The sequence below is a fragment of the Glarea lozoyensis genome, assembly GCF_000409485.1.
Source record: "Glarea lozoyensis ATCC 20868 chromosome Unknown GLAREA8, whole genome shotgun sequence".
Lineage (NCBI taxonomy): Eukaryota > Fungi > Ascomycota > Leotiomycetes > Helotiales > Helotiaceae > Glarea > Glarea lozoyensis.
The window spans coordinates 527525-552187 of record NW_007361003.1 but is presented as its reverse complement, the minus strand read 5'-3'; the positions used below and the strand labels follow the sequence as shown (position 1 = coordinate 552187).

Here is a 24663-nt window from a genome sequence, read left to right as displayed (position 1 = left end):
ACAGCCCATTCCTAGTATAGTAAGTATTATTTAGAGAGTTGATAAATTTTTTAATTCGTGGAGCAACTGGGTGCATTGATATAACGAGCATGCATATTTCATCAATGGAGTGGTAATCTCGAATGGTACCAATTTATGGAGAGCCGCCCAGTGTTATTTCCCTATTTACAATCTTCATTGGCCAGTCAGTTGTCCACAAATGCTCTTCTGGCATCAACGAGCGAATACTATACGCCGCTCTTGTGCCAGTTCTGCAGAGTCCAGAGCCTTGAATCCACCAAGTTGACGACTTTTCGAAAAGCTCAAGTAGGACGATATTTCGTAGCCATAAAGCCATTGCAGGAGGGTCGTTGGATTGAGCAAGATCGACAAAGTCGCGGGGAACTAGTGGCTTGATTAGTTGGTCCCTTCATTTAAACAAGAAGGAGTTGCATGCAAAATAATGTATATGGGCGTTGTTGCACATGAGCTGCAAGTGTCACTAACCTGAATGAAGAAATTGCACGATTTTCTGCTCAAGCAATACAAATGGTGTCAAGTCTAGTGCAATCATATGGTAGATCCCAATGAGCTCGTTCCTTACCACTGTGTATGTTTTGGCATGGTTTGAGTTTTTCAGGTCGTCCATTTCGCTAAATAACATGTCCAGGTCATCCACAGCGCTCTGAAAGAACTCGCCATGTTTTATTGGAGACGATTGATAAGACTTTGGTGCTGAGCGAGGATACTTGTATTGTATGAGACTCGGTTTACTCTCGGTCAGTGCGATAATACCTTCGCACATGTGGAAGGTATTTTTGGTAGCATAGAAGGTCTGACTAAGAGGCATTGTGTCAAGATGCGCTGAAAGCCAGGTATAATGTGCCTGTTATTCGCGTCAGCCCATTGGATCTTCCTTCATATATTAGATGTATTAATCTTATGATCCTTTGACTCATATAATCAAGCGTTAGATCAACTTACAATAAGGACTGCAGTAAGAAGTACAGGGACTGCGTATGTGTCATCATCTCTCTCAACCAATTGGCGATGATTTACTACGGTTTTATGAAAATAGGTTTTCGAAGCCACTGCCATTGCTGAATCTTCAGGGCATCGTGACGACAGGTCAAGGGCTGAAAGAGCAAACAATGCGTTAAGCACGAGATCTGATGTGAAAGCAATTTGAGGAATGTCAAGCTCCCAAATGCTGGTCCATGGTAAAGGTGTTGAGAGGGTAGCAGATGTTTGGTTACATGTGGACTCTAGGTGTGTTGTTAGTTAGGACATTTCAATAGTATTTCAATAGTATTTCAATAGTATTTCAATAGGAGTAACTGGATCCAATATTTTGGATGAATAATTCGAACATACTAGTAAAGTGATGCATCAAACGTAATTCTACCAGGCTTGCGCTAGTAAGACTTGCGGGATGAGCTACGATATGAATATTCATCTCTGTGGTTGTCGGATTTTTCTGAGCACGCTTTGCCTTTAAGGGTTTAACCTCATAATTGCAGCAATCTGCGTCAGCAAAGCGCTTCTGACATTGTAGGCATGAAGGTCGTGTTTCATCGCATTTGACCTTCCGGACCTTGCAAGATGTGCAGCCCTGCGTTGCAGGTCAATATCAAACTAGTGGCGGGAAGAGGGGGTGACATCGGTCTTACATTGGTAGACTTCTTGTATGGCTTCTTGAACGTCTTGCTTGGCAGATTTGTGCGACATACCTCTGACATGACGACAAGGCAATGTGAACTTATGAATTCAGATTGTATTAACATATACAATCCAAGCGCTGAGGTGCAATTTAACATTACTCAAGATCTAGCCACGTGACAGACATGTCAGCACTAGCCTAGGATGTACTTCCAGGAGAGTCCTCCAGCTGGATGTTTTATGTCAACATGATGAGTGTAGAACTTCCTGCCAGACATATACGATTGCAATTTTGACATAGCTTTCCAGATATTAAAAATATTATCCTCTCACTATGAGCTCCTTCTACTATATACCACGCTGGTAAATAGACGTCTCCTTTGTGTCTGGTTCACATTGGCTCCGGGCTACTCAGCTACTGAAATGGGAATTGAGTCTGGAATTTAAGACATGGCAGGAGTTTTGTCCCGGAAGACGCCTACTAGATAATTGATGGAGGTGAGAGTTCGGAGGCCTACCTGGGTGGGTACCTAGGTATTGGACATAGTCTCCGGTCACCTGATGAGAGCTCTGGCGCACCACACCTCATCATCTGTCCAACTGCGGACATTTTCGCAGCAGAAGAGCTTATGAGGAGCACGGAACCATTCAAAATCTCGAATCAACAAGCCGTCTTCAATGGATTTCGATTATTCAGGTTACACAGAGCCACGTTCCGAACTGGGAAGAGTTACGAAGTGCAAGGTTTTCTGGAATGGAGCACGAGTGGGGTGGGCTTCGTACGGTATCTCCGTAGTTGAATGTCTGTTGGCGACCCTGCGTCTGGATTTCTTGGGCTTCTCACATCTTCCGGCATCAGGAGATTCCAACCCTGGTGAAATCCGTCTTCGCACAATAGTTTGAAGCATCGTTCGTTTACCGGGCTTCGAATGGCTACGACAGTCTTTTTCTCCGTCGGGGGGAACTGGCGACATCGGCGTCTTCCACCTCATTCGACCCACGCTTCCTGCTCAAGTTATGTAAAAGACTCAAACAAAAGAAGCGCTATGGGTGGGATGGCATGAATGGATGGTTGCACCAGAGTCAAGTGGCGGTGAATGGCGGTCCTCCTGCTGCATTATCTCTGGATCTGATTAGATTATCAGATCAGATCATAATCAGATTAGACAAGATCAGAATTTTCTCACCCTAGTCCAGCCGCCTTGCCACATTGAGGGGCACCTCCGCAAATCACACACGCCAATTGAACCTTCGACACCGCATCGCGACGAATGAGCGGAAAGTGAGCAGCGTATGTGCGTGGCCTCGGTCTCTTGGCTGATCCTCCATCAATTTCGTCGCCCACTGAAAGAGCTTAACTGATCCGTTCTATGGACCATCAACACCCATCGACGAGGTTGCCCCTCCGAGGCTATTCCCGTTCCACCTTTGACATGCACAGATGCCTCCACCGGAGGGTTAAGTCGGGATGCTACGGCATCTGCGTGAGCAGGGGAGAGCTCCAGTACCAAGAGGATGAAGAGATATAAACTTCTCCCAGATCCGCGGTGTTGGAAGCTGTCCCAAGCTCTCTCGTCCTCGCAGCACGATACAAGGTCAACGTGGTGTAACGACCTTCAAAACCCTTCGTTCATCGTTTGTGGTCTGTATTGACCCATCAGTCCCTCCGCCATGTCCAACGTCCACGAGAAAGTTGTTGGTCAAGATGTTGTGCAACCATCGGATCGTGACATTGAAATCAACGACAAGGCCCCCTCGCCAACGGCACAGTCATTTGATGGCGAAAAGAGCGATGAAGAGCTCGATAGCAATGCCCAAGATGGTGTTCGAATAGCAGAGGCTACCACCCAGGCATGGAGCAAGGCGCACTTGTACACGGCTTACATTATGTAAGTTCTGATGAAGATGAAGAGGGAACCTTCTTTCTAATGCAATTTAGGATTTGGTGTATATACTTCGTCAATGCTATGCAGCAAACAACTACCGGATCTCTCACTCCTTACGTTACCAGTTCGTTCTATGAGCACTCGTTGACTGCCACAACTTCCGTCATGTCGAGCATCATTGGTGGATTGACAACTCTTCCGCTATCCAAGATTCTTGATATCTGGGGACGTCCACAAGGTTTCCTCTTGATGGTGATCATTCTCACTCTCGGTCTCATCATGATGGCTGCTTGCAACAATGTCAAGACATATGCCGCGGCTCAAGTCTTTTACTGGGTTGGGTAGGTCAAATCATCCAAATTTGTGTAAAATCTCGCTAATACATTATCCCTTAGATACAACGGTTTGAACTACACCATGGGCATCTTCGTTGCCGATACCTCGTCATTGAAGAGCCGAGGATTCGCTTTTGCCTTTATTTCATCGCCATACATCGTCACAGTCTGGATTGGTGGTCCAATCGCTGAGAGTTTCTTGAAGACCTCTGGGTTCCGATGGGGATTCGGTACCTTTGCGATTGTCACTCCTATCGTCTGCATGCCACTCTTCGGATTGTTCATGTACAACTACTTCAAGGCCAAAAAAATGGGTTTGATCAACACCACACCAAGCGGTCGCTCCATTCCTCAGTCGGTCTGGTACTACCTCATCCAGTTCGATATCATGGGCTTGCTCCTGATTTGTGCTGGCATGTCTTTGTTCCTCCTGCCATTTAGTCTTTACTCCTTCCAATCCGATGGATGGAACTCACCATTGATCATCTGCATGTTGGTCTTTGGAATTGTCTTCCTCATCGCTTTTGCTCTCTACGAGCGATTCCTCGCCCCAGTCACCTTCATTCCATTCAAGCTTTTGACCGACCGAACAGTCTTGGGAGCCTATATCCTTGCCGGTGTACTCTTCGTTGAGTTCTACATCTGGGATAGTTATTTCACATCCTTCCTTCAGGTGGTCAACAACCTCACCGTTACCCAGACCTCTTACGTTGCAAACATCTACTCTATCGGATCATGTTTCTGGGCCCTTGTCGTCGGTGCCGCCATTCGCTGGACTGGTAAATTCAAATGGGTTGCCCTCTACTTCGGTGTCCCAATCACCATCCTCGGTGTCGGTTTGATGATCAAGTTCCGTGCACCAGATGAGAACATTGGATACATCGTCATGTGTCAAATCTTCATTGCATTCGGTGGAGGAGCTCTCGTTATTTGCGAACAAATCGCCGCCATGGCCGCAGCCAATCATCAACAGGTCGCTGTTGTCCTCGCCGTCGAGGGTATGTTTTCCTCTATCGGTGGTGCTATCGGATCCTCTGTTGCAGCAGCCATCTGGACTGGTGTCTTCCCCAAGAAGCTCGCCGAACACCTCCCACAAGAATCCCTCGGCAATCTCACTGCCATCTACGGCTCGCTCAGCACCCAACTCAGCTACCCAGTCGGCAGTGCAACCCGCGATGCTATCATCACTTCTTATGGAGAGGCTCAGAAGCTTATGCTAATCTCTGCCACCGCTGTCTTGGTGCTTGCCGTTGCTGCCGTGGCTGTCTGGAGGGATATCGATGTTAAGAAGTTCAAGCAGGTCAAGGGCATGGTCTTCTAGATATTAATTTTGTTTTGCATAGTCAGGCGCTGGGGTAGAAAAATGGTGATTTGGTTTGAAAGCATAATGTTTTCTCTTTCTCTCGTTCATTTGCAACGCACGGCTTAGTCGGTCGTGTGGGCTGCAAAGATATAGATATATTTAATGTCTCAATTTTATCACTCGTTACGAAACTGTACCCAAAACATGTTCTGTGACTGGTAGAAGACCTCGGGATGATTTGGCTTTTGTCTCTTGAACTGCCGCTGCCGCATACACAGTATCTCAAGAAGAAGCCTCGGGTGGCGCTTCAGAGTGCATCAAAACGATATACTAGCTGCGGCACCCACGTCATTCTTGTTGTTTTCCGCTCTGTCATGCGTGTGATGAAGCTGAGACGGTCGGAAAGTTTCCAGCTTTATTAATGATTGAGTAGATGGATCAATCTCAAAGGTAGAGCGTACATCAAGGTGAGAGGCATCGCCAACTTCAACCATCAGCGAGAAGCTTACCTCTAAAAAATCTATTGAAACTAGTATAAGAGCTCTAGTTTTTTAAAGCTACACAACCACTATCTATATCGTTGAATTTGATCGAGAAATTCCGGATGCGTTAGCAGGTATAAGGAATGAAATCCAGCCAGTAGCGTGGAAATTGATCTTGTCTATAACCTGTGGTTTCAGCGATAGATTATCAAACCGGGTAGAGTTTTCCTGTGTACTATATTGGGATGATGTGGTTATTTTAGAGGGCTATGATTAGGTTTTGTACGGCAAGTTGCTTTGTTAGACTCCCTAAGTCTGTACCTAGGAGTTAGGGATAGAGAAATGCTTATCTCGAAGCATGCCTTTTTTTGAGAGTATCGTAGTTGCAAATACCATAATGCCTATACGCAACACTTCGATTATACATTATACCGTAGAAATAAAAGCCTACACAGCCCTATACTGAAATAAAACGACCAATAAACCCCAAACACTCTACGCGTCCTCACGCGTCTCGCACTCGAACGCACCGCCCTCCTATTCGCTATCTAAAGCATGTTGCGAGTCGACCCGTCAATCCCTGCTCCCCGATGAAAAAGGGGGATCTCGGAATCTCGTTGGTTGGAAACGGAATTTGGAAAAATCCGTTTACGAAATTCGGTTCGGGGTTCGGGGTGTTCGAGGGCGGTGTGGCTCAGCTGGTGGATTATAGGGGCAGAAAGGTTTGCTCCTACGCGATAGGGGTGAGTGGGAGTGGAAGAGGTAATTTGCTTTGCGGCGGGGGGAGATTTTTTTGGTGAAGAGATTTTTGGATTTGGGGGATAGGGAGATTTTATATGGGGAGGGGATGATAAAACATATAGCGTGTGAATTTCAGGTGTGTTTACCGGCGTATAAATCCATGGTTTGCTATTTTGGCAGCGAGCTCGTGATCACCATATGCAAATGCAGGTATGAGCTGTAGGTGTCGTGCTCGTGTGATAAGCTGCTGTTGGTATCACAGAGCTCAATGATAAGACGAGGGGAGATACTCGTCAGGTGAGGGGTTTTGATAGAGGATTTGGAGATTGTGTCGTACATGCATGTGTGGTTCGTTTGTGTGGGTGCTAGGATGGTGATAGAGGATTGCTTTGAATCCTACAGTGCTTTCGTGAAGGATGTGTAGAGAAAGCGGTGATACAGAAATGACTTACTACTGCCTTGGAATTACCTCACTGGACGTTCACTGACATCAGAGGCGGAAGTGCGACTTGCAACCTACGATGCAAGCATCATCTATGAGAGACGGTCGTTGTGGCTTGATTCGCTAAGGTTGGGTGCGTGAGTTTCTAATCAAGTGACCTGCATATTGTATGTAAGGAGATGTACTCGTGCTTTTGAAAGATGCGAACAGCTTGAAGAGTCAAGTATGCATTATACATGTACAAAGTCCTTCCTTGTAATAAAGTCAAATTGAGTATAGGAAGTCGACGATGTTTCAACTTGCAAGCGAAGCCTCAATTCACGGCTGAGCCTCTTGAACCCCACAAAACCGAGTCCAAGACAGCGGCAACAGCCTTTCGCCTGAAATTGCGCATTTGGCAGCGGCGTGTTCCACGAAGGAGCGAAAAGGGAATAATTAGAGCGCTTTACGGTTCCTTGGTGACAGATAACAGTCTATCATACAGTACTCGAACCGTACGTCAAACACAGTGACTACAAGGGTCCCGACGAAAAATGATTGACAATGTTGGAAGCCTTGAACGACCTGAGTCTCTAAGCGAGAGAGCACGCGGCTTTGCATCAAAAGCTGTGTCGACGGGAGACGTGGGCGCTTGAGGTGTGACAACGTCCAGGTTGGCAGCCAGGGGTGGGAAAGGATTCGCGAGTATCCTGTCGGTGAAAGCAAATGCAAGTATCGTATAGATTGATTGAAGAAAAAATATTCGACATCAACGACAACAATTGTATCCTCACCGGCAGTTAGTCGTACATATTCGGATCCGGAGAACTCGGCGGAAGGATTGCAAAGTGCGAATGCGACGCGCTTATGTCAGGCAAGGCAATTGTCACCGTTTTCAGCCACTTAGACGTTGAGTTGAGTATTTGCGGATCGCCCGGAGCTCGTTCATATGTGAATTCAGGGATGCGAGTAAGATCTTGGACAAGCGAGCTGAGGATAACCAGTAGGAATTCGGCATCGAGGTATATGTGCATTCAAGTGAAGCAATAGTAAGTCAGTTCTGTGTAAAAATCAGTATATGGGGGTGCATGTTGTCGTCGAAATACTTGTAACCCGCGGTGAACACAAGAAAAGGCGGGCATGAGGCGTCATGTATGTGAGTGTGTAGTTTCTTTGTTCCCGCCCTGAATCTGGTCACAGAACTCAGTTCCATACGGGATTCTCTTTGGGAGAATGCTTGAATGACTGAGAGAAAACGTGTATAAATGGTATAAACGAGCAGATAAAAGAGTAAATATCATGAATCGAAATATACCTGATTACCAAAATCCCCGATTCCAATCTCAATGCAGGGTTGGCTGGGACCAGTTGTGGCTTGTTGCTGGCAAACCTCAAATTACTGTCCATTGCCAAGTCCCGCTAGCACGGGTTAGCAGGCGCAGAGGCCCATCATCATCGCACCTGCAACAAATTCCGGTGCTCAAGAAGACCGAGCAATCCGCCTCGCGCTACGATTCCTACCACTTCATGTGTTGGCTTTCTTACTCGTCCTCCCCATCCAACAACATCCTCACTCTCCCGCAGCAGCTTCTTCCCAATACCGCATTCTCACCCCTCCGACGCATTCACAACATCGCTCCCTCGACCATTACAGTATCTCTCGGCTTCATGTGCAGCTCATAGCATCGATCGTCAGCCACCCCTTTACATCCGCTCGCCGCGAACATCGAACGATCCTAAACCCTCCACCACCACCACCCATCTGCGCAAGATCGAATCGTTCGCACGAGTGGAATAGCTTCTAGCAAGATGCCAGATTCGAACTATTATGCCGCGAGCGCAAGCTCACCAACGTTCTCGAAAGCGAAATTGCCGTTCTCCTGGCCATCGATATTAAATCCTATACCTCGCAGGTATCGCCGCCGACTGAGGTCGAAGTTCCGCTCCGCAATCTCCCCAGCATCCTCCATCGCAAAGATCGAAACATCCTTTGATCCTCGAGACACCATAAAAGCGTTAAGACAGCATCGGTGGTCATATTATGACGGGCAATATTTGTTCCTGATTATTCTCGCCATTTTCTCGCTCTCCATAAGCCAGGCGCCAGGGCCTTTAATGAAATGTTTTGCAGCGACGGCGCTTATGGCAGCTCTGCTCGTACCAATAACGAGACAGTTTTTCTTGCCTGCACTTCCCATTTTATCATGGGTGTTTCTCTTTTTCAATGCTCGGTATGTGCACTTTCCCATGATTTTATTTGGCACTCCTCGCTATAGGTAGTGATCGGCAATTATCACTCGCAGATCGCATGTCCACCATGCTAATATTATCCAGATTTATTCCTGCTGAATACCGACCTCATATTTGGGTCAAGGTTCTGCCAGCCCTGGAAAATGTGTTTTACGGTGCGAACTTGAGCAATATCCTATCCGCGCACACGCATTGGATTTTGGATCTGCTAGCTTGGTTGCCATATGGAATTTTGCATTTTGGTGGACCATTCGTTTGGGCAGCTCTCATGTTCCTTTTTGGTCCTCCGGGTGTTCTCCCTGTTTATGGACGTACTTTCGGGTATGTCAATATTACAGGCGTGATCATTCAGTTGATCTTCCCTTGTTCTGCACCGTGGTATGAGAACATGTACGGACTTGCACCCGCCAATTACTCCATGGAAGGGTCTCCCGCTGGTCTTGCGCGAATTGACAAGCTCTTCGGTATCGATATGTACACCACAAACTTTACTGCGTCTCCTCTCGTCTTCGGCGCCTTCCCGTCCTTACACGCTGGAAACGCTGTCTTGGAAGCTCTTTTCATGATGCACTGCTTCCCAAAGCTCAAGCCATTTGTTATCGCATACGCAATGTGGATGTGGTGGGCAACGATGTACCTGTCTCATCATTATGCTGTCGATTTAGTTGGCGGTGCCTTCCTCGCCTCGATCGCCTTTTACATCGCAAAGACGAACTTCCTACCAAGAATTCAACCCGACAAATTCTTCCGATGGCACTACGATTACGTCGAGGCCGGAGATGCGCCAATGAACGATGGTTATGAGTATGGTTTAACTGTACTCGATTTCAACCACGACAGCGGTGATGAATGGACTATCGGCTCTTCGTCATCCATATCATCCGGCTCAAGGAGTCCAGTCGATGACGGGCAATCCTCATGGGAAGGGGAGACTTTAGCTTCTCAAATATCAGACAGCGAACTCGGCGATGTCATTCCGCGATAGTGGCTAGGAGCTTCGATCTATCGTTAGACCAGCTCGCCAGTTCCTGAAGCCAACACCTAATATTTCATGATTTACGGCATATCACGGCGTCAAACATTATGAACAGTTATGGTTAACTCCATTCTTCATAAACTTTATCCCCCAATTCTTGGTCCCGAAAGATTTCTTGAACGACGATCCACGCATCTTCATCGACTTGTATATAGTATTATCAGCCTTTTCCAACTACAGTTCGAGAGCATCATAGGGACAGGATTTGGGTTCATCTTTGGGAAAGATACATATTAATACTAATTACGCCATGGCCAACATCGACGAACCCCACACCTGACGGCAATGGCCAATCGATTACCGACGTGGCAATCTCTTCTATTCCGCCTATACTTCTTTCCGACCCCCTAGGACCATGATTCTAGGGATTCGGCCTATTCAATTTCAATTTCTGAGTTTAAAATACCACAATCGCTAGAGTAACCGCCTTTTCCGATCTCGAAAGTCACAAAAGGGGAGGATGTCACATTGTGTCGTATAGAGTTATGAATTGTGCTGGGCTCGACTTGTACGAATAAACCTTCAATACTCTCGCTGAAAATAGATTTTGCTACAATGGTGTTTGGACGGCATATTATCGGCGCGGGAGCCGGTATACAGGGTGTTTTTGGGTATGCTGCATCGAAATTCATGGGACGATGTACTCACTGGAAGTGGGTTGTGCATAATAATGTGGGAATTGGGTTCCTAATGGGGAGGATTTAATGGGAACCATTCTTGAACTGCTGTTGTGAGTTGACGAGAGGCTCCGCTTCGGGTGTAGGGGTTTGGAGGAAGATTTTCGTGTTGAGCGGCAGAAGAGGAGGAAATTAGAAGTGAAGACTCAAGCCCGAGGTGGACCGGAAACTCAAGAATCAAATGACACAGTTCAAGAATACTTATGTTGTCTAATTTACAATGCTTTCAGTGACTGTGATATCCACAATTCGTGACCTGTTGACTCAAGGAAAATGGTAAGTATTACAATGGCAGAAGTCATGCCTACGGCCTTTAAATTCCAATACATTCATTATCTTACATCACGGTCTTTTGTAATTCGTTTATAAATCGCGAGCTTCGACATCTTCGGAAAGAATATATGTATATTCTGAAAGGTTGCTCTAGAATTAGCCAGGATCACTAGCCAGCGTTTCCTTAGTACGGTGCTTGAAACTTGGTTCGCAAATGCCCTGAATGCTACTAAGCATACGGTATAGATTAAGTCACTACGTATGAAGAAATAGTAAAATGAGTTCGGTGTCGAAGATAGATAGGGGTGAGAAGTTATTTAGTTGCTCTGACGTATTTATCGCATGTTTCTTTACTTGCTTTTTGTGAAGAATTCCGTGAGCCTATTTGGGATAGGATCAAAGACACTGATTCGCTTAGTTGTCAGCAATTGTACCATAAACTAGAGGAATCAAGTAAAACATATTCTTTTCTTTCATCACAGTAAATTATCTTCTCATTTAAAAGCTCCCAAGCTAAAAAAAACACCCCCTTCATACTCCCCAAATACCAAGTCCCAAAGTACCTCAGCTAGCTCGGTCGATTTCATACTCGTAGTCATCACATTCATTCCTATATTCCATCTTACTTCTCCTGTTCTTCGTTTGTTCTTCGACCATTCTTCAGACAGTCAAAGCTACTACCGCCCCGAAACCTTCGCGTGGCCAACACTCCACAGCCCCTTCGTCGTCTCAGCAATCTTCCTCGTCTGCGCCTCGATCTGCGCTTCCGTCTGTCCCTGCCCGCTGAATCTTTCTACCCCACCCATCTGCGCATCGCCCTGGCTATCATACGCGCCTTGTCCTAATTGACCCGTCCCCGTCACATATCCCGAATCTGTCTGCGCGGCATCGCCCATACCGCCGACGCCAGAGTCGGCCGTCCCTCCCGTCTTGTACTGGTGAGAGGGTAGCGGTGCGGCGCCTGCGGCTGGGTTCTCGGAGGTGACGCCGTCCATCATACCGCCGTAGCCTTCGCGGAGTTTGTTGATGGCGCGGACGGTGTCGATGGCTGCGTGGAGGGTGCGGCGGGCGTTGAAGTTCTTCTTGATGACTGGAAGGAGATCGCTGCCCTTTTCGGTGTTGCCTTCTCTGCCTGTGGTAAGGCCGGCGACGAAGGGGTGAGAGAGTGCTTCGTGTGCGGTCATACGTTGTGTTGGGTCGATGGTGAGACAGCGTTTGATGAATTCTCGGGCTTGGAGGGAGACGCCGCGCCAGTATTCGATGGGGGTGAAGGAGTAGTCGGCGACGAGGATGGCTTGCATTTCTTCGAGATTGGAGTCGCGATCGAAAGGTGTGTAACCGCAGAGGAGGAAGTAGGTGATGACTCCAATCGCCCAAATATCAACGGGTTTTCCGTGTCCTGTCTTTTTGAAGATCTCCGGCGCCATGTAGCCTGGTGTTCCGCATGTTGTGGTCAAGACATGAAATTGCTCCTCGTCCATTATTCGACTGAGTCCAAAATCCGCGATCAATAGGTCGGCATTATCTTCTGGTGTTCTAAACAGCAGGTTCTCTGGCTTCAAATCTCTGTGTACGATTCCGTGATCGTGGAGATATGCGACTGCGGAGAGAGTCGCTCGTATCAGCTCCGCCGCATCTGATTCGTAGTATGATCCTTTTCGGCAGATACGATCGAATAGTTCTCCTCCGAGGGCGAGATCTGTCACTAGATATAGATTGTTGAGTGTCTCGAAGTAGTCGACCAGCGTGAGGATGTTTTGATGACCCATCGAGACTCGTTTCAGGACCGCGATCTCATTGCGCACCTAAAGCCAGAATTAGAGGCTGCTTCCACACACAATTCGAAGATCCCAAGACATACCATATGCTCTCTTCCTGCCATCAGCCTTTTGTTTATCACCTTGGCGGCATAGTATCTGCCTGTGTCGATATGTACGCATTCCTTGACCACCGAATATGAACCCGCGCCGAGGGTCTTTCCGGTCTTGTACCGACATGCCTGGACCTGCGGCTTGCCATCTTGAGGGTTGTAACTCATCGTCGCTGTTGGACTGTAAATCAAGGGGCTGCGGTCTTGACGACAGGATTTAGAGTATTTTGCGCTGTCAGCGCGGGGTCGGCTCGCGAGTTAGTATCAGGCTGCGATAAGAGACGGGACGAAATAGCTCGCGATGGTGTCGGGAGGGTCAATGTCAATGTCAATGTTGCACTACAAAAACACGCGACAGACCATAGAGCTACGATGCTTTTTGTGGAAGAAGTTTTGACGAGCAGGCAGATTGAGTGAATGTTTGTTGTACGTCGGTCAGTCAGTCAGCCAGCAGATCTCAGCCGTCCGAGAAATTCGTCTCATGAACCAGGGTCCAATTGAGCTGTTCTGAGCTATCAGTGGTCGAGGTATCTTCGTCGCGAGCGAAGGATGCGGGGCGGAAAGCGAAGGATGGCATAAGGCGTACCGAAGGGGACTCGAGGTGGCATTAGGAGCTGCATCCGGTGAATGGGCAAAGTGTAAAATGTGGGATGGAATGGTAGCGTTGTAATTGCTCGTGTAAAGAACTTGTTACTTTGGTTTTTTCAGTTTGATAATCAAAGAAGATGTATTATAATATAGTTTTGTTTTCATCCGAGGAAACCGCATTATGTTCAAGTTAATGCGGGCTCACGTAGAACAGTTTCGTTCAACGGCGAGGATTCTAGGCCTCCTTATGTCCGACAATTACCCTTTTAGTCTAATACCGAAACAAGTCACGTGTGTACTTACATACTCATTGTATCAAGTTGATTGCACCGCTCCCTTCCCAACTCGCTCATCTCATCTCCATCTCGATCGATTAATTAATTACCCACCGGTCCGTAACCTCTTTATGTCGAACGCTTGGCCATATACTCGCATCGCTCTTTGACCTACGGAAATCTTTTCATGATTGTTTTACTCATCATCGTCACTTGATTCACTTCTGGTCCATACCTTGGTAGTGACTCGTCACCTTGTCAGAGGGATGATGTCCTGCGAAACTTACTTCGAGTCGTCGACTAACTCGGTGTGGGTTTTTGAAAGGACTTTCTACCGCCGATTGCAGGTAATGCCATTCTCGTCCATTGAACAAATGAAACCGATTGTCGTGCAGAGAAACACCGGCCTTCGTGTAAACAATTTCATGGTTGGTCCTCTCGTTTGCCGGACATGAAGGGTTGTTATTCCTGCCGTCAATGGTCACTGACCGTCTGTTAGAGTCTCCAGAGTAAGCAACTTGGGCTTTCTGCCTTGCTTGGAACTGCTTACGGAGGGCAATCCTTCCTTTGGCTTTCCAGAAGTCCATCCAAATCTCCCAGGCCGGCTCAACATCTCCACTTGCTATCCACTTCTCCATGTCCACGTGATTTTTGCTGCTCGTGCGGGTTTGCCCCGAAATTTGTTTACCAGCTGTCTAAGACCACGCGTCAATGCGAAGGGGTACTAAATCTGGGACGACATGGGATGGCAGGTCCCGTTTTTGACTCTGGTAGTCGGTACGATGGTGTGGACGGAGAGCTCCTGGTTGCCCGCTTTCCACCGGTCTCTGAGCGACTTAACTGAAGAGGTTATCAGCATGCATACACCCTGACCGAGCATTCGTGTGCATTTCTGCATTCTTACATTCATTTCTCTTCTTTTTTTCACTCGTTGATCTTCATTCTTTCGTTTACCTCTTTTTTCCTTTGGGTTTTTGGGCTAGGCCCAGCAATAGGAGCAACTGGTTGATACCTATTCTTCACTTCGATTACATTCATGGATCAGAATAGTCCCCTGGTTGTTGGTGGGGACGTAGAGGTACCTCCTATGATACCATGGGAAAGCATTTCGCCTTCTATACAAGCGGCAGTAACCCCATCAGCAAATCCTACATCAGTACAAACACCATATATTCCAGCAGCAACTTCGAGCACATCGCCATCAGAGTCATCAGCGGCGAGTATTGATAGCCTAGGACTGTCGAGCAAGAACCGAGGAGCCATAATTGGAGGAGTTATAGGCGGGGTGGCGGGACTTGGAATCACTCTTGTGCTGGTTCTGTTTCTACTTGGAACTCGGAAGAAGGCAAAGAAACAGAGAGCAGCAGAAAACAAGAACCGAGCAACTATTGAGGAGCGGAGTTATACAGGACTGAATGAAGCATTTGCAGGTGTTCCATTCCGGAGGAGTGGTCAGAGCCAGGACGTCAAGCTTTTACGAAGTTTGCAATCACCGAGTCCCGTATACTCTCCAACGACTCCTGGAAACTTGGGTGCACACGAGAGATCGATGAGTCGCAGTCCGAGTCCGTATTTGATCACGCCAGAAGCCAGTCTTCGTATGGTTCCAAGTGACCCAGCCCTACTACACAGTTTCATCGACGGAACACCTCCACGCTCACTCAATCGTTCTCTCAGTGCTCGAGAATCAGATAGATCCTTCCGGTACTCTCGAGACCTGCCAGGAACGCCAGCCCGCTCACTAAGTGATCGGGTTACTAGCCGATTCTCCATCAAAGTCGACAGCTCTCGCTTTTCCACCGTTGACGAAGTATCTCTTTCTTCTCCCAAACGAGCTGGTGATTCCATAAGAACCACTTCCGCACACGACACAAGCAAGCCTTCCACCCCAAACCTACCAGTATCTCCAAACTCCTCTACCCCGTTGACACCACAATTTCCATTCCACTACGGCACCACGCGCGATACACTCGACACAATGGGCTTTCCAGTAGGCTCAGACAGCGACTCCGAGCCACCACGAAGCCCCTACACCGATCTCCCCCTCGTCTCACCGATCCCCCGCAGTCCACTGCACAAACAAAAAGGCGTCCTCGAACGCGTAGCCCGCGGCGACGTAACAACCACCCAACCCTCACCCCTCTCCAACATCGCCCTCCTGGCACTCGCCCGCCAATCCAGCGACAGCAGTCACTCTCTCTACACCCCTCCTTCACCCGAACCCTCCTCCCCGCAACAACATAAACGCACCCCCACGACCGCCTCCCAGCGTATCGTCAACGAGATGCAATTCTCCCGCGAATCCCCCGTCCTTGGCATGCGTGGTCCACCTGTGAAAATCAGTCCGTCGACGCAAAACTTCCCGCCGCAGGTTCAGGGTAATAAGAAACTAGGCGCGGGGTTGGGCAGGAAGGCGAGTACGAAGAGTGCGTTGAGTGTTAGTAGTGCGTATTCGGAAGACATACCAAGTAATAAGGTGGATCGTCATACGGTGTGGCCTAAGATCTAGATTTGTATGTTGAACAATTAATTGGAGAGTTGTGTTTTTTTATAAAAAGGAAAGTGAAGATTTTAAACTTCTAATTGTTTTCGAGTTTATAGCATTGGGTTTTGGGATGAGAAGTGTTAATGTGTATTACGAGTAGCATACCTGGTTTTGGAAAGCGCTTTTAGACTTTTTATGTAAATAGATACTTTAGGTTGCAAAGGCAAGAACGAGGATGACATGTATATAGAATGGTATAATGGCTTGATGTATATAAATCGATATCATAGCAGATCGAGCTACATGCATATAGGTTGTGCATTTACTTTATGACTACAAATTCAAAGCAAGAAGTGTGCCAATCCAACAGGTAAAACATATGCATAAGTATACAACATCATCCTAGTAACTTTGCACGTCCCATACTCACGCCCCCCCTTCATACATTCAACCAAAACCAAGTTCGTTATAATCACATCTCAAAAAACCATCCATCACAATTATGCAGTCCATGACTATAAGCCACAGAACCCTCACACACTTTCCGCAATCCCATTACCCCACCATTCTATACCATACTCAACCACTTCTCTCGTGCACCCCTAAAGATTCCTACGCCAAAAACGAATGACCGACATTCAAACCAAGGCATCAAGTATCCCCAAGTTCTTTCTTGAATTCAACAACCACATCGGTATCAACGAATGAAGTCCTCAGCATGGTATCGAATCGAACCCTCCCTAAGAAGTGACCTGTTGTTGCCGATTTGGAAGTTTGATCCTATCGGACGAGGGTAGAGACTCAATCTAAAGTATTGATGAGATTACTGATTTGAGTCAAGACAGCCATCTGGTTTCATCTGCGGAATTAGGTGTGCTAGCATATCAACAAGGCACAAAGTCATTTTCTGCCTTCAGTGCAACAGCCCATCCCTATGGGAAACTCAGGATTTTACGTCTCAAGTTTTGGAAACTCTTTGATCCCATCGCATCAGTTTCTTGCAGCACATTAGACAAGAACTGAATATAAAACTTTTCATTTTCTACGTAGTTCCTTCCTTGAGCACTAACTTCACCCTTAGCTCCGTCGTGTCATCAAGCTATTTTCATATGATTTTGCTACAAAACAACACAGGCCGGCCCGAATCTCCTCTCGTATGTTTCATAAAAGTCCAATCGTTTAAAGCAAATCAAAGTACCTTGAACATATAATTTTCTTTCCACCAGAATTTGCAATGACAGAATGCAGTAGCATCCTAGTCAAGAGATATGCCTTTTTAAGAGAATGTATATCTGTTCATCAAAATGTTCCAGTATGATATTTGTGCCAGAGTCGCTTAGCGGTGCAACTTCGAGATGTTGCTTTTGATTTGACGTCTGTGTAAATGAGTAGTTGTGCGGCACATACCCATCGCGCAGGAGTTGTCGTACCAGCCCATGCGAATATCGTCCATCCACCAAATCTTAGGCTCACCACCGACACTCAGCTGCATACGAAGTATTGTGAGATCACTAAAAGACTGACCAAGGGTGACAGGTGTAAGAGTACAATCCACAAGCTCGGGACAGGCATCGACTGCCAAAATCTGAGAGGCGACAGCAACATCTTTTCCCGCAGCGGCGTCATGACGAAGTCCAGTGAACGTGAAAACGCAAGATGGTCCTTGAGAGTCGCAGCCAACTGAGCCACCATAAAAGTTGAAGCGGAAACAACCGGTATGATCATGGTCCCCATTTCCAATGTCTGCAGAGAAGCCTCCTTCAGCCGAATTTGGGCCAGATGCAGCCGTGCTGTTCTTGACTGTAAAGTTGGGAATGAACTCGGTGAGCTGAGGAGGTGACGATGGCAGATATGGATCTTTTGGGGGTGGGACAACAACGTAGCCATTAGAAAAGACAAATTGATGATACGGGCTGAATACAGGTTGTGGGTCAGCGTCGTCGGAAGCAGCTAATCCTGGGATATCATCAAACTTTAGAATGTTAGCTCAAGTGGTAAGATATAGGACCGATCAATGACAATCGATCAGGAAGTGTGTGGATATTGCTTACATTTAGAGTGAAGTCGCCAATTTCACCACAGGCACTCGTGCTAGGCGATGCGCTTGAGGCAACAGAAGTTGAGGTTTGATTGTATCCGATGGAGGAAGAGCTTGTGCTAGTGACTTGGGAAATGGAGGCTAGTGTAGTTGGCGTACTTCCAATCACAGTGGTCTGGAGAGCAATCGAAGAATTTGATACGAGAATTGCAGTTGAGCTCGATACGGCGCTCGAAGCAGCGATGAAAGTGACATTAGATTCTACGTAAAATGTTAGCATTAACCTTTCAAGGCCAAGGGTGCATTGATAGAGAATGAGCTGTGAAGAAATCTAATGCCATGCATGGCATAATTTTCGTAACTTACGAGTAGATTGAGTTGCCAATGGTGTTGGACTTGAGTGTTGTGCTGTAGGGGTTCCATCCACGTATGTTGGAGTTGAGAAAGCGTCAAAACCGGATTTAGCTGCCATTGTCGATAGACTGATGGATGGGAATGTCTTGGAGAAATCAAATGTTGGATCAGCGATGGACAGAGTACCAGGGTCTGAAGCGCCAAATCCATCTTTTGCAGACAACGAGGTTGGAAAAATTGTTGTAGTGCGTGAGGCAGCTCCAGTTACCTGGGCGGTAGGGTAAACACCTGCGAGCCCAGTTCCAGTTGAGTAAGCTCCACTGGCAGTGCCATTCCAACCACCTGCGCCGATTCCACTGAAACTTGGATTGGTTCCCGGAGACGATTCTTTTGGAACAGATAGGGTACCTGTCACGGTTCGATATTGCGTAACGCGAATGGTGGTTTTCCCGGACAATGTCGTTGTTCTCGGGCCAGCAGAAGGTTCGACAGGCTCGATAGTCACCGTCTCGGGGCCAGCATAGCTGATAGACTCGCTTGCGTCTGGTCCTGGGCCGTTCAAGTAAACAGTTGAAGTGCCGCTGACATAGTAACTGATGACATACGCAGAGCTTGAGACTGGAGGGGTATACTGAGCAGTGACGACTACTGTGTTAGTGACCGTGACAATCTCAGGATCGGACAGGTCTGCCGTTGCAGGCTTATTGTGGTCTACATCGGTGGCCAATGGTGTTGACAAGAGAGTTGGATCGGGGATCGTTGGAGTTTGTCCATCTGCTGCATATACAGTGCTTGCTGGGGCATCGTGGATGGTGATTGTCGAAGGTTCGAGGGTAACAAAGACCGTGGTTGTTGTTGGTGCACAGGTGTCGACAGCAACAAGTCTTCTTACAGTCAGTTCCAGAAAGTGGAAGATAATCAGTGGAAAGATAATTACCCAGCTGGTGCGGCAGAGACCATTGCAGCAAACATGACGGTACACCCGAAGGAGGCCAAAGTTGAGGCGCGCATCTTGAGATATCAATCAATGATATCAATGAAGTTGTTGATGGTAAAGACTGTGGTTGATGCGAAGATCGATTTTTTCGGAAGACGATCTACAGAAAAGAAAAAATAAAAGGAGTGTGAGTTTGGAATGGAAAGAACGTCTGCGCGTCGAAGAAAGACGCGGCTTGGAAGATTAAAAGAACGTGTTGGGGACGGGAGGAAAGAAAGATGATGTCGAGATGAGGGTGGAGACGGGAGAGAAATCGGCTCGGAATATGTTTGTTGACACGACGGCAAACTGCATTACGTCCCACCACATATTCGAGGCAGCCCCTTTCATTTTATCTGCAGTACTCGTCTCGATATATCTGCTACTCCTAATTCGGCTACAGTCGGAAATTCTAACGGCTCTGTACCATATGACAAGTCAGTGAGTGTGATTGCTACCATGTTCATGGTGATATCTTTATCATCTCAACTTGTGGTCATATTTCCCCTGAGCACTGTACGAAGTTGTATTTCAGGTGAATGGACCTAATAAGTTATCAAGGTAGCTCCCACCAGACCCTTGCTTATCAGTGTCGCTATGTTTACAGCTTCCAACATAGAAACAAATGAAGACCTACCACGAGATGGGTAAATTTCTGAATTGTTATCCAGAGGGAGCCGGACGAATTCATACCCTGACCTTAGGATTACAAAGCTACTTGAAAGCTCGAAACTATCTCTCGCCAAGTCCACACAAATGAGCACATAGCGAAGATGCTTTGGTACTTCATACATACTACAACATGGCGACCAAATCGACCCCCAATAAGCACGTGTTAGAGCCGACAGAGAACAAAGCCAGAGGCGTCTACGAGATACCAAATAGCAAAGTCTCGAACTGTCGTCTAGCCCGTTGCATGTCAAATGCACAGATTGCTGCTAGGAAACTGCAATGCAGATGTTACGCTACTCTCTTGTATAGACGCTAGCAAGTTCAAATCCATGTTTTCAAACCTTAAGTATTGTCATCAGGCGGTTGCATTATGAAGTGTTACACCTACGAACACGCCGGCCACGGAACCCAATGCCGTCATAGACGGTGGCATTCGCGTGTAAGCCATTGTGCTAGGTAACAGATGGACAGATAGGCAAACATATTTGCCAACCACAAACATCGTGACAGTCTGATGTTTCATAGCTAATGAGGTTCTTGTTTCAAGAACGATGTGTTTATCGGAGCTCCCGACCTATTTGGAAAAGATATTAGTGATTTGATTCCAAGGACAACAGAAAGTTTCATGTGGATTTTGGTAAATCTTTTGCATTACTTTGAGTAGATTACTCGAGGCCTCAAGGCATAGCTCCAAACACAGCTCACGAGCACATATTGCACAACCCTCCCTCTATGCCTGATGTCGGAACCCATGGCCGACTCCAATGGCTACGCTCAACACATAATGGACATGATATTGGTGTCGGAAGCAATCCATAGAGCGTTATGATTATAGGAATGAATGTATGGGCGTTCATAGAGCTGAACACCCAAGAAAGCCTCACGGAAATAGACTGATTGTCGTTGTTCTGGTGAGCGGATGTTCTAGCCGAGGATAAACTTCGGTAACACCTGCCACATTTGTTGACCACACCCCTGTAGCAGTGACGCAATCATTCAAGCTTCCCCAGGCAGCTCCAGCAGCAACATCAACAATTGCCAACGTTGAAGGCAAGCGATTGAACAATCAACAGCTTCAAATATGCCCGCCCGCGATATCAGTGCTACTGCACTACTTCCTATTCGGAATGTTGTTAGCTCATCATTCCTCTACCCCTTCAAAGGCATCTGGTACTTCTGCGCGCACCGCGAATATTATCCCCTTTTTGGGCGCCGCCTCATACCTCTCACCATAACCTCTATCGTGGTTCTCGGTCTGCTGTTCACATTTACTTATCTGCCTCAAGTCGCGTTCCTCCTCATATTCCATGGCCCAACCGCCTGGGTCAGCGCCGTGTTCTTGGTTCTGGGCGAAGGACAGGTAGTGATTGCATTATTGTTCGAAGCACTTCTGGTGGATGAGACATTGGTCGACGTGTTCGATGTATTTTATCATGTGCCCGTTGTATGCCTGGCTTTACTGACAAACTGAAGGCCACCTTAATCCGCGAAGGGCAAAAAGATCTCGTAGCCTCATCTCGAATCCTTCATGTTGATGCGCCAAATGCCGTTAAGATGCTGGGTAGGCCAACCGAATCAGCAGTCTATTCGCCATTCTCCTTTCGCCAGATAGCCGAATTTATAGTTTTCCTGCCGCTAAATTTGATACCTGTCATTGGAGTTCCATTCTTCTTAGTCCTGACGGGAGCAAGGGCAGGACCATTTCACCATTGGAGGTGGTTTAAGTTGAGGGGCTTGACTAAGAAGGAGAGGAATAGAGAGATTTCGAGTAGGAAGTGGAAATATACATGGTACGTCTCTTCTCGTACTGTTCGACGACTATCCAGCTACTGATCAGGGTTTAGGTTTGGCACTATGGCATTGTTGTTACAACTTGTGCCTGTATTTTCGATGTTCTTTCTTCTCACTTCAGCTTGCGGATCTGCGCTGTGGGTAGCGAAGCTCGAGGAGCAGAAGAGACTGATTCGAGAGGCACCTGTGCCTGTGGTGGACGAGGAGGCACCACCGCCTGCCTATACCGATGATCCTATATAGATGTGACCTTTAACATGTCGAAAGACTTTATGTTTAAGTTCACCGAACGTGATTCTCAGTCTAGTGAGTGGGATAGAGAACATAATAACCTGCCTTAACAAGATATGGCGAGGGAACTCGGAAACGAAGTGCGACAATCCTCTTGGCTTGGTGGGAGTCGAAAGAGTGCAGGCATTGCTCCTCCCTATGAAAACCCGGGATGGTCAATTAGAGGATAGGAAAATCTATTCCTCGATGGCGCAGGACTGACTGGTCATATATGGAGGAACAAGACACCGTATTACTATCTTCCGCTCACTTCTAATTCAGTAACGGGTGCCGTTTAAGGAGAACCAACCACAAAAGGACACTACCCACACCCGCCAGAATTAGATATGGACATTACAGGCTTAAGAGTCCCATGGGGCCTGTTCTTCACTAGCTATATTGTTCTGTTGCTCTGTGAGTAGATGTTCGGTGCGGCTGAAGGAAATTACTCTGGTCATTTTTGACATCTTGGCCTAGAGCCCCTACCTAGCATGTACACGCTAGTATATCAAGTATTACTCTTGCGCAAGAACATGTTTCAAGAATCGCCAAATAGTTTAAAGTTTGAGGAAAGAAGCGATTTTGTAGTTCTACAATTTATCAGGTCCTGCAAATGCAGAATCAACACCGATTATTGTGCAGGTATTATTGGGCAGGTGGTTCAGCTCGGCTACAACCCCTTTTTCTCGCTCAACCGTGGCGCTCAAAATCATCCAATCGGTGTAACATATTGGTAAGGCTGACCGAACATAACATAAAAATAATAGGCCATATCCCAAAAGTTTCAGATTCAGCACTTTTGGTTTCGATCATGAGCGTCTTGGAGTTGATGTTGGGGCAACCTCCTATTAACAACATGATCTTGACTTCGTAACAATGAGCACTTCCGGTGCATGCTCTACATACCCCGACAACTGTGGAGAGCTACAACCAAATGCTGATATCGCCGGAAAAGGGGTAAGCACTTCGTCCCTCAAGCACCTTCAGAACTCAACACAAACTAACAAACCCAGGTCTTTGCCTCTCTCCTAAGTTCAGCATGTCTCACACTCCTCGCCGCAATCTTCAAGTACTTCACAAACTTCCGCGTCAAACACGCCAAATTGATCGAATTCGGAGACTTACCCCAACAAAATTCCTTCCGCAACCTCCAGATCCTCTTCGGGCGCCTCGCAAAACACATGAGCGTGGAGACCGCAACCCTCTGGAACAACACCCTTCACTCCCTCATCATCGGCCTCGCAGACCAACAAGCTTTCGTCGCCCTCGCTATCCTCACCGTCGCTGCGGTGCAACGAGATAGTATCTCCATCTACCACTTTAATATCGTCAGTTATCTCGCTTGGTACTCATCATTTACGCATGCTATGACACTGCTCGTGCTCGTGGACTGGATGGTACAGTCGAAATTCCTGTTTTACTTGCGCATGTCTATATTTGCTGTGGTGATCGGTATGGTCACCTGGTCGCAACTTGCCAGCTTCGATTACAGCGACGCCTTGAATGGACGTGTAGCGGCGTGTCCTAATATCTGCAATGCCCAACCCGCAGCCCTACACACGCGCTTGCGAATTGCATGTCTCTTCGCCTGCGCGATTCAGATCAGTATCGAGATCCTTTGGGCGTCTAAACGCTGGAAAAAGTCGACCACAGCATATGCAATTATAGTCGCCACACGCACGTTCCATATCGTCTGTTTTGTCTCGACGATGTTCATGGTTGCCGGGATTGGCAATATTGGGTTTGTGAGGGATACGAGTCGATATCAGGGGCTGGTGAAAGCGGAGGGATTTGACGAGCAGGAGAATGCGTGGGGGTTTGGACAGTTGGTTCCGTTGATTATGTTGGGGGTACCGGTTGTTGGGGCGGTTGAGGGGTTTGTTGGTATGTTTTTGTTGTGTTTCTTTCGAGGGCTGTGAGGGTTTGAAGGTTAATGTGCTAATTTGATATTCGGAGGCAGATGAACGGAAAAGACTTTCCTTAACACCAAAGGACAGCTCGGATTTCGAAAGCGGGCACAGCAGTAACACCGCTGATGTCGATCATTATTGTCTGAACTGTTACTGTCCCAACTGCACTAGTTCATCTAGAAGAAGAACCCTTGAACCAGGACCATAAATAGTCTACAAACCTCATTCCTGCAGGACTCATCCTAGCAAGTCGAAGGAACTTTAATGACAGATCATCAGAGAGTACTCTCCGTATAACAATACCACTTCCAATCAGAAAACAGAACCCAGAATTCTCTTGTATACCCAACACTGGGAGTCGAGCCAAGCGCGTCCATCATGCTACCGACGGC

The 24663-nt window shown here is 47.2% G+C and overlaps 9 protein-coding genes across 9 annotated transcripts; 5 read left to right on the top strand and 4 right to left on the bottom strand.

Annotated features, from left to right (window-relative positions):
- Nucleotides 1-133: 133 nt before the first annotated feature.
- Nucleotides 134-1718, bottom strand: GLAREA_11565 (Zn2/Cys6 DNA-binding protein; the record flags this gene model as incomplete). Its single annotated transcript, XM_008089708.1, has 5 exons — nucleotides 134-384; nucleotides 487-865; nucleotides 964-1244; nucleotides 1354-1591; nucleotides 1650-1718. 5 exons carry the CDS (start codon nucleotides 1716-1718, stop codon nucleotides 134-136), a joined length of 1218 nt encoding a protein of 405 aa, XP_008087899.1.
- A 1591-nt stretch (nucleotides 1719-3309) lies between these two features.
- Nucleotides 3310-5180, top strand: GLAREA_11564 (MFS general substrate transporter; the record flags this gene model as incomplete). Its single annotated transcript, XM_008089707.1, has 3 exons — nucleotides 3310-3527; nucleotides 3578-3865; nucleotides 3920-5180. 3 exons carry the CDS (start codon nucleotides 3310-3312, stop codon nucleotides 5178-5180), a joined length of 1767 nt encoding a protein of 588 aa, XP_008087898.1.
- Nucleotides 5181-8615: 3435 nt separating this feature from the next.
- GLAREA_11563 (Acid phosphatase/Vanadium-dependent haloperoxidase) lies at nucleotides 8616-10041 on the top strand (the record flags this gene model as incomplete). The annotated part of the gene is made up of 2 exons (XM_008089706.1): nucleotides 8616-9037; nucleotides 9141-10041. The coding sequence occupies 2 exons, from the start codon at nucleotides 8616-8618 to the stop codon at nucleotides 10039-10041; spliced, it is 1323 nt and encodes a 440-aa protein (XP_008087897.1).
- Nucleotides 10042-11719: 1678 nt separating this feature from the next.
- GLAREA_11562 (Protein kinase-like (PK-like)) lies at nucleotides 11720-13080 on the bottom strand (the record flags this gene model as incomplete). Its single annotated transcript, XM_008089705.1, has 2 exons — nucleotides 11720-12847; nucleotides 12904-13080. 2 exons carry the CDS (start codon nucleotides 13078-13080, stop codon nucleotides 11720-11722), a joined length of 1305 nt encoding a protein of 434 aa, XP_008087896.1.
- Nucleotides 13081-13993: 913 nt separating this feature from the next.
- On the bottom strand, nucleotides 13994-14413 carry GLAREA_11561 (uncharacterized protein; the record flags this gene model as incomplete). The annotated part of the gene is made up of 1 exon (XM_008089704.1): nucleotides 13994-14413. The coding sequence occupies one exon, from the start codon at nucleotides 14411-14413 to the stop codon at nucleotides 13994-13996; it is 420 nt and encodes a 139-aa protein (XP_008087895.1).
- A 398-nt stretch (nucleotides 14414-14811) lies between these two features.
- On the top strand, nucleotides 14812-16284 carry GLAREA_11560 (uncharacterized protein; the record flags this gene model as incomplete). The annotated part of the gene is made up of 1 exon (XM_008089703.1): nucleotides 14812-16284. The coding sequence occupies one exon, from the start codon at nucleotides 14812-14814 to the stop codon at nucleotides 16282-16284; it is 1473 nt and encodes a 490-aa protein (XP_008087894.1).
- Nucleotides 16285-17559: 1275 nt separating this feature from the next.
- Nucleotides 17560-19663, bottom strand: GLAREA_11559 (uncharacterized protein; the record flags this gene model as incomplete). The annotated part of the gene is made up of 5 exons (XM_008089702.1): nucleotides 17560-17636; nucleotides 17668-18232; nucleotides 18312-18559; nucleotides 18665-19536; nucleotides 19590-19663. The coding sequence occupies 5 exons, from the start codon at nucleotides 19661-19663 to the stop codon at nucleotides 17560-17562; spliced, it is 1836 nt and encodes a 611-aa protein (XP_008087893.1).
- A 1718-nt stretch (nucleotides 19664-21381) lies between these two features.
- GLAREA_11558 (uncharacterized protein) lies at nucleotides 21382-22334 on the top strand (the record flags this gene model as incomplete). Its single annotated transcript, XM_008089701.1, has 3 exons — nucleotides 21382-21723; nucleotides 21774-22090; nucleotides 22145-22334. 3 exons carry the CDS (start codon nucleotides 21382-21384, stop codon nucleotides 22332-22334), a joined length of 849 nt encoding a protein of 282 aa, XP_008087892.1.
- A 903-nt stretch (nucleotides 22335-23237) lies between these two features.
- Nucleotides 23238-24479, top strand: GLAREA_11557 (uncharacterized protein; the record flags this gene model as incomplete). The annotated part of the gene is made up of 3 exons (XM_008089700.1): nucleotides 23238-23318; nucleotides 23375-24245; nucleotides 24322-24479. 3 exons carry the CDS (start codon nucleotides 23238-23240, stop codon nucleotides 24477-24479), a joined length of 1110 nt encoding a protein of 369 aa, XP_008087891.1.
- Between the last annotated feature and the right edge of the window lie 184 nt (nucleotides 24480-24663).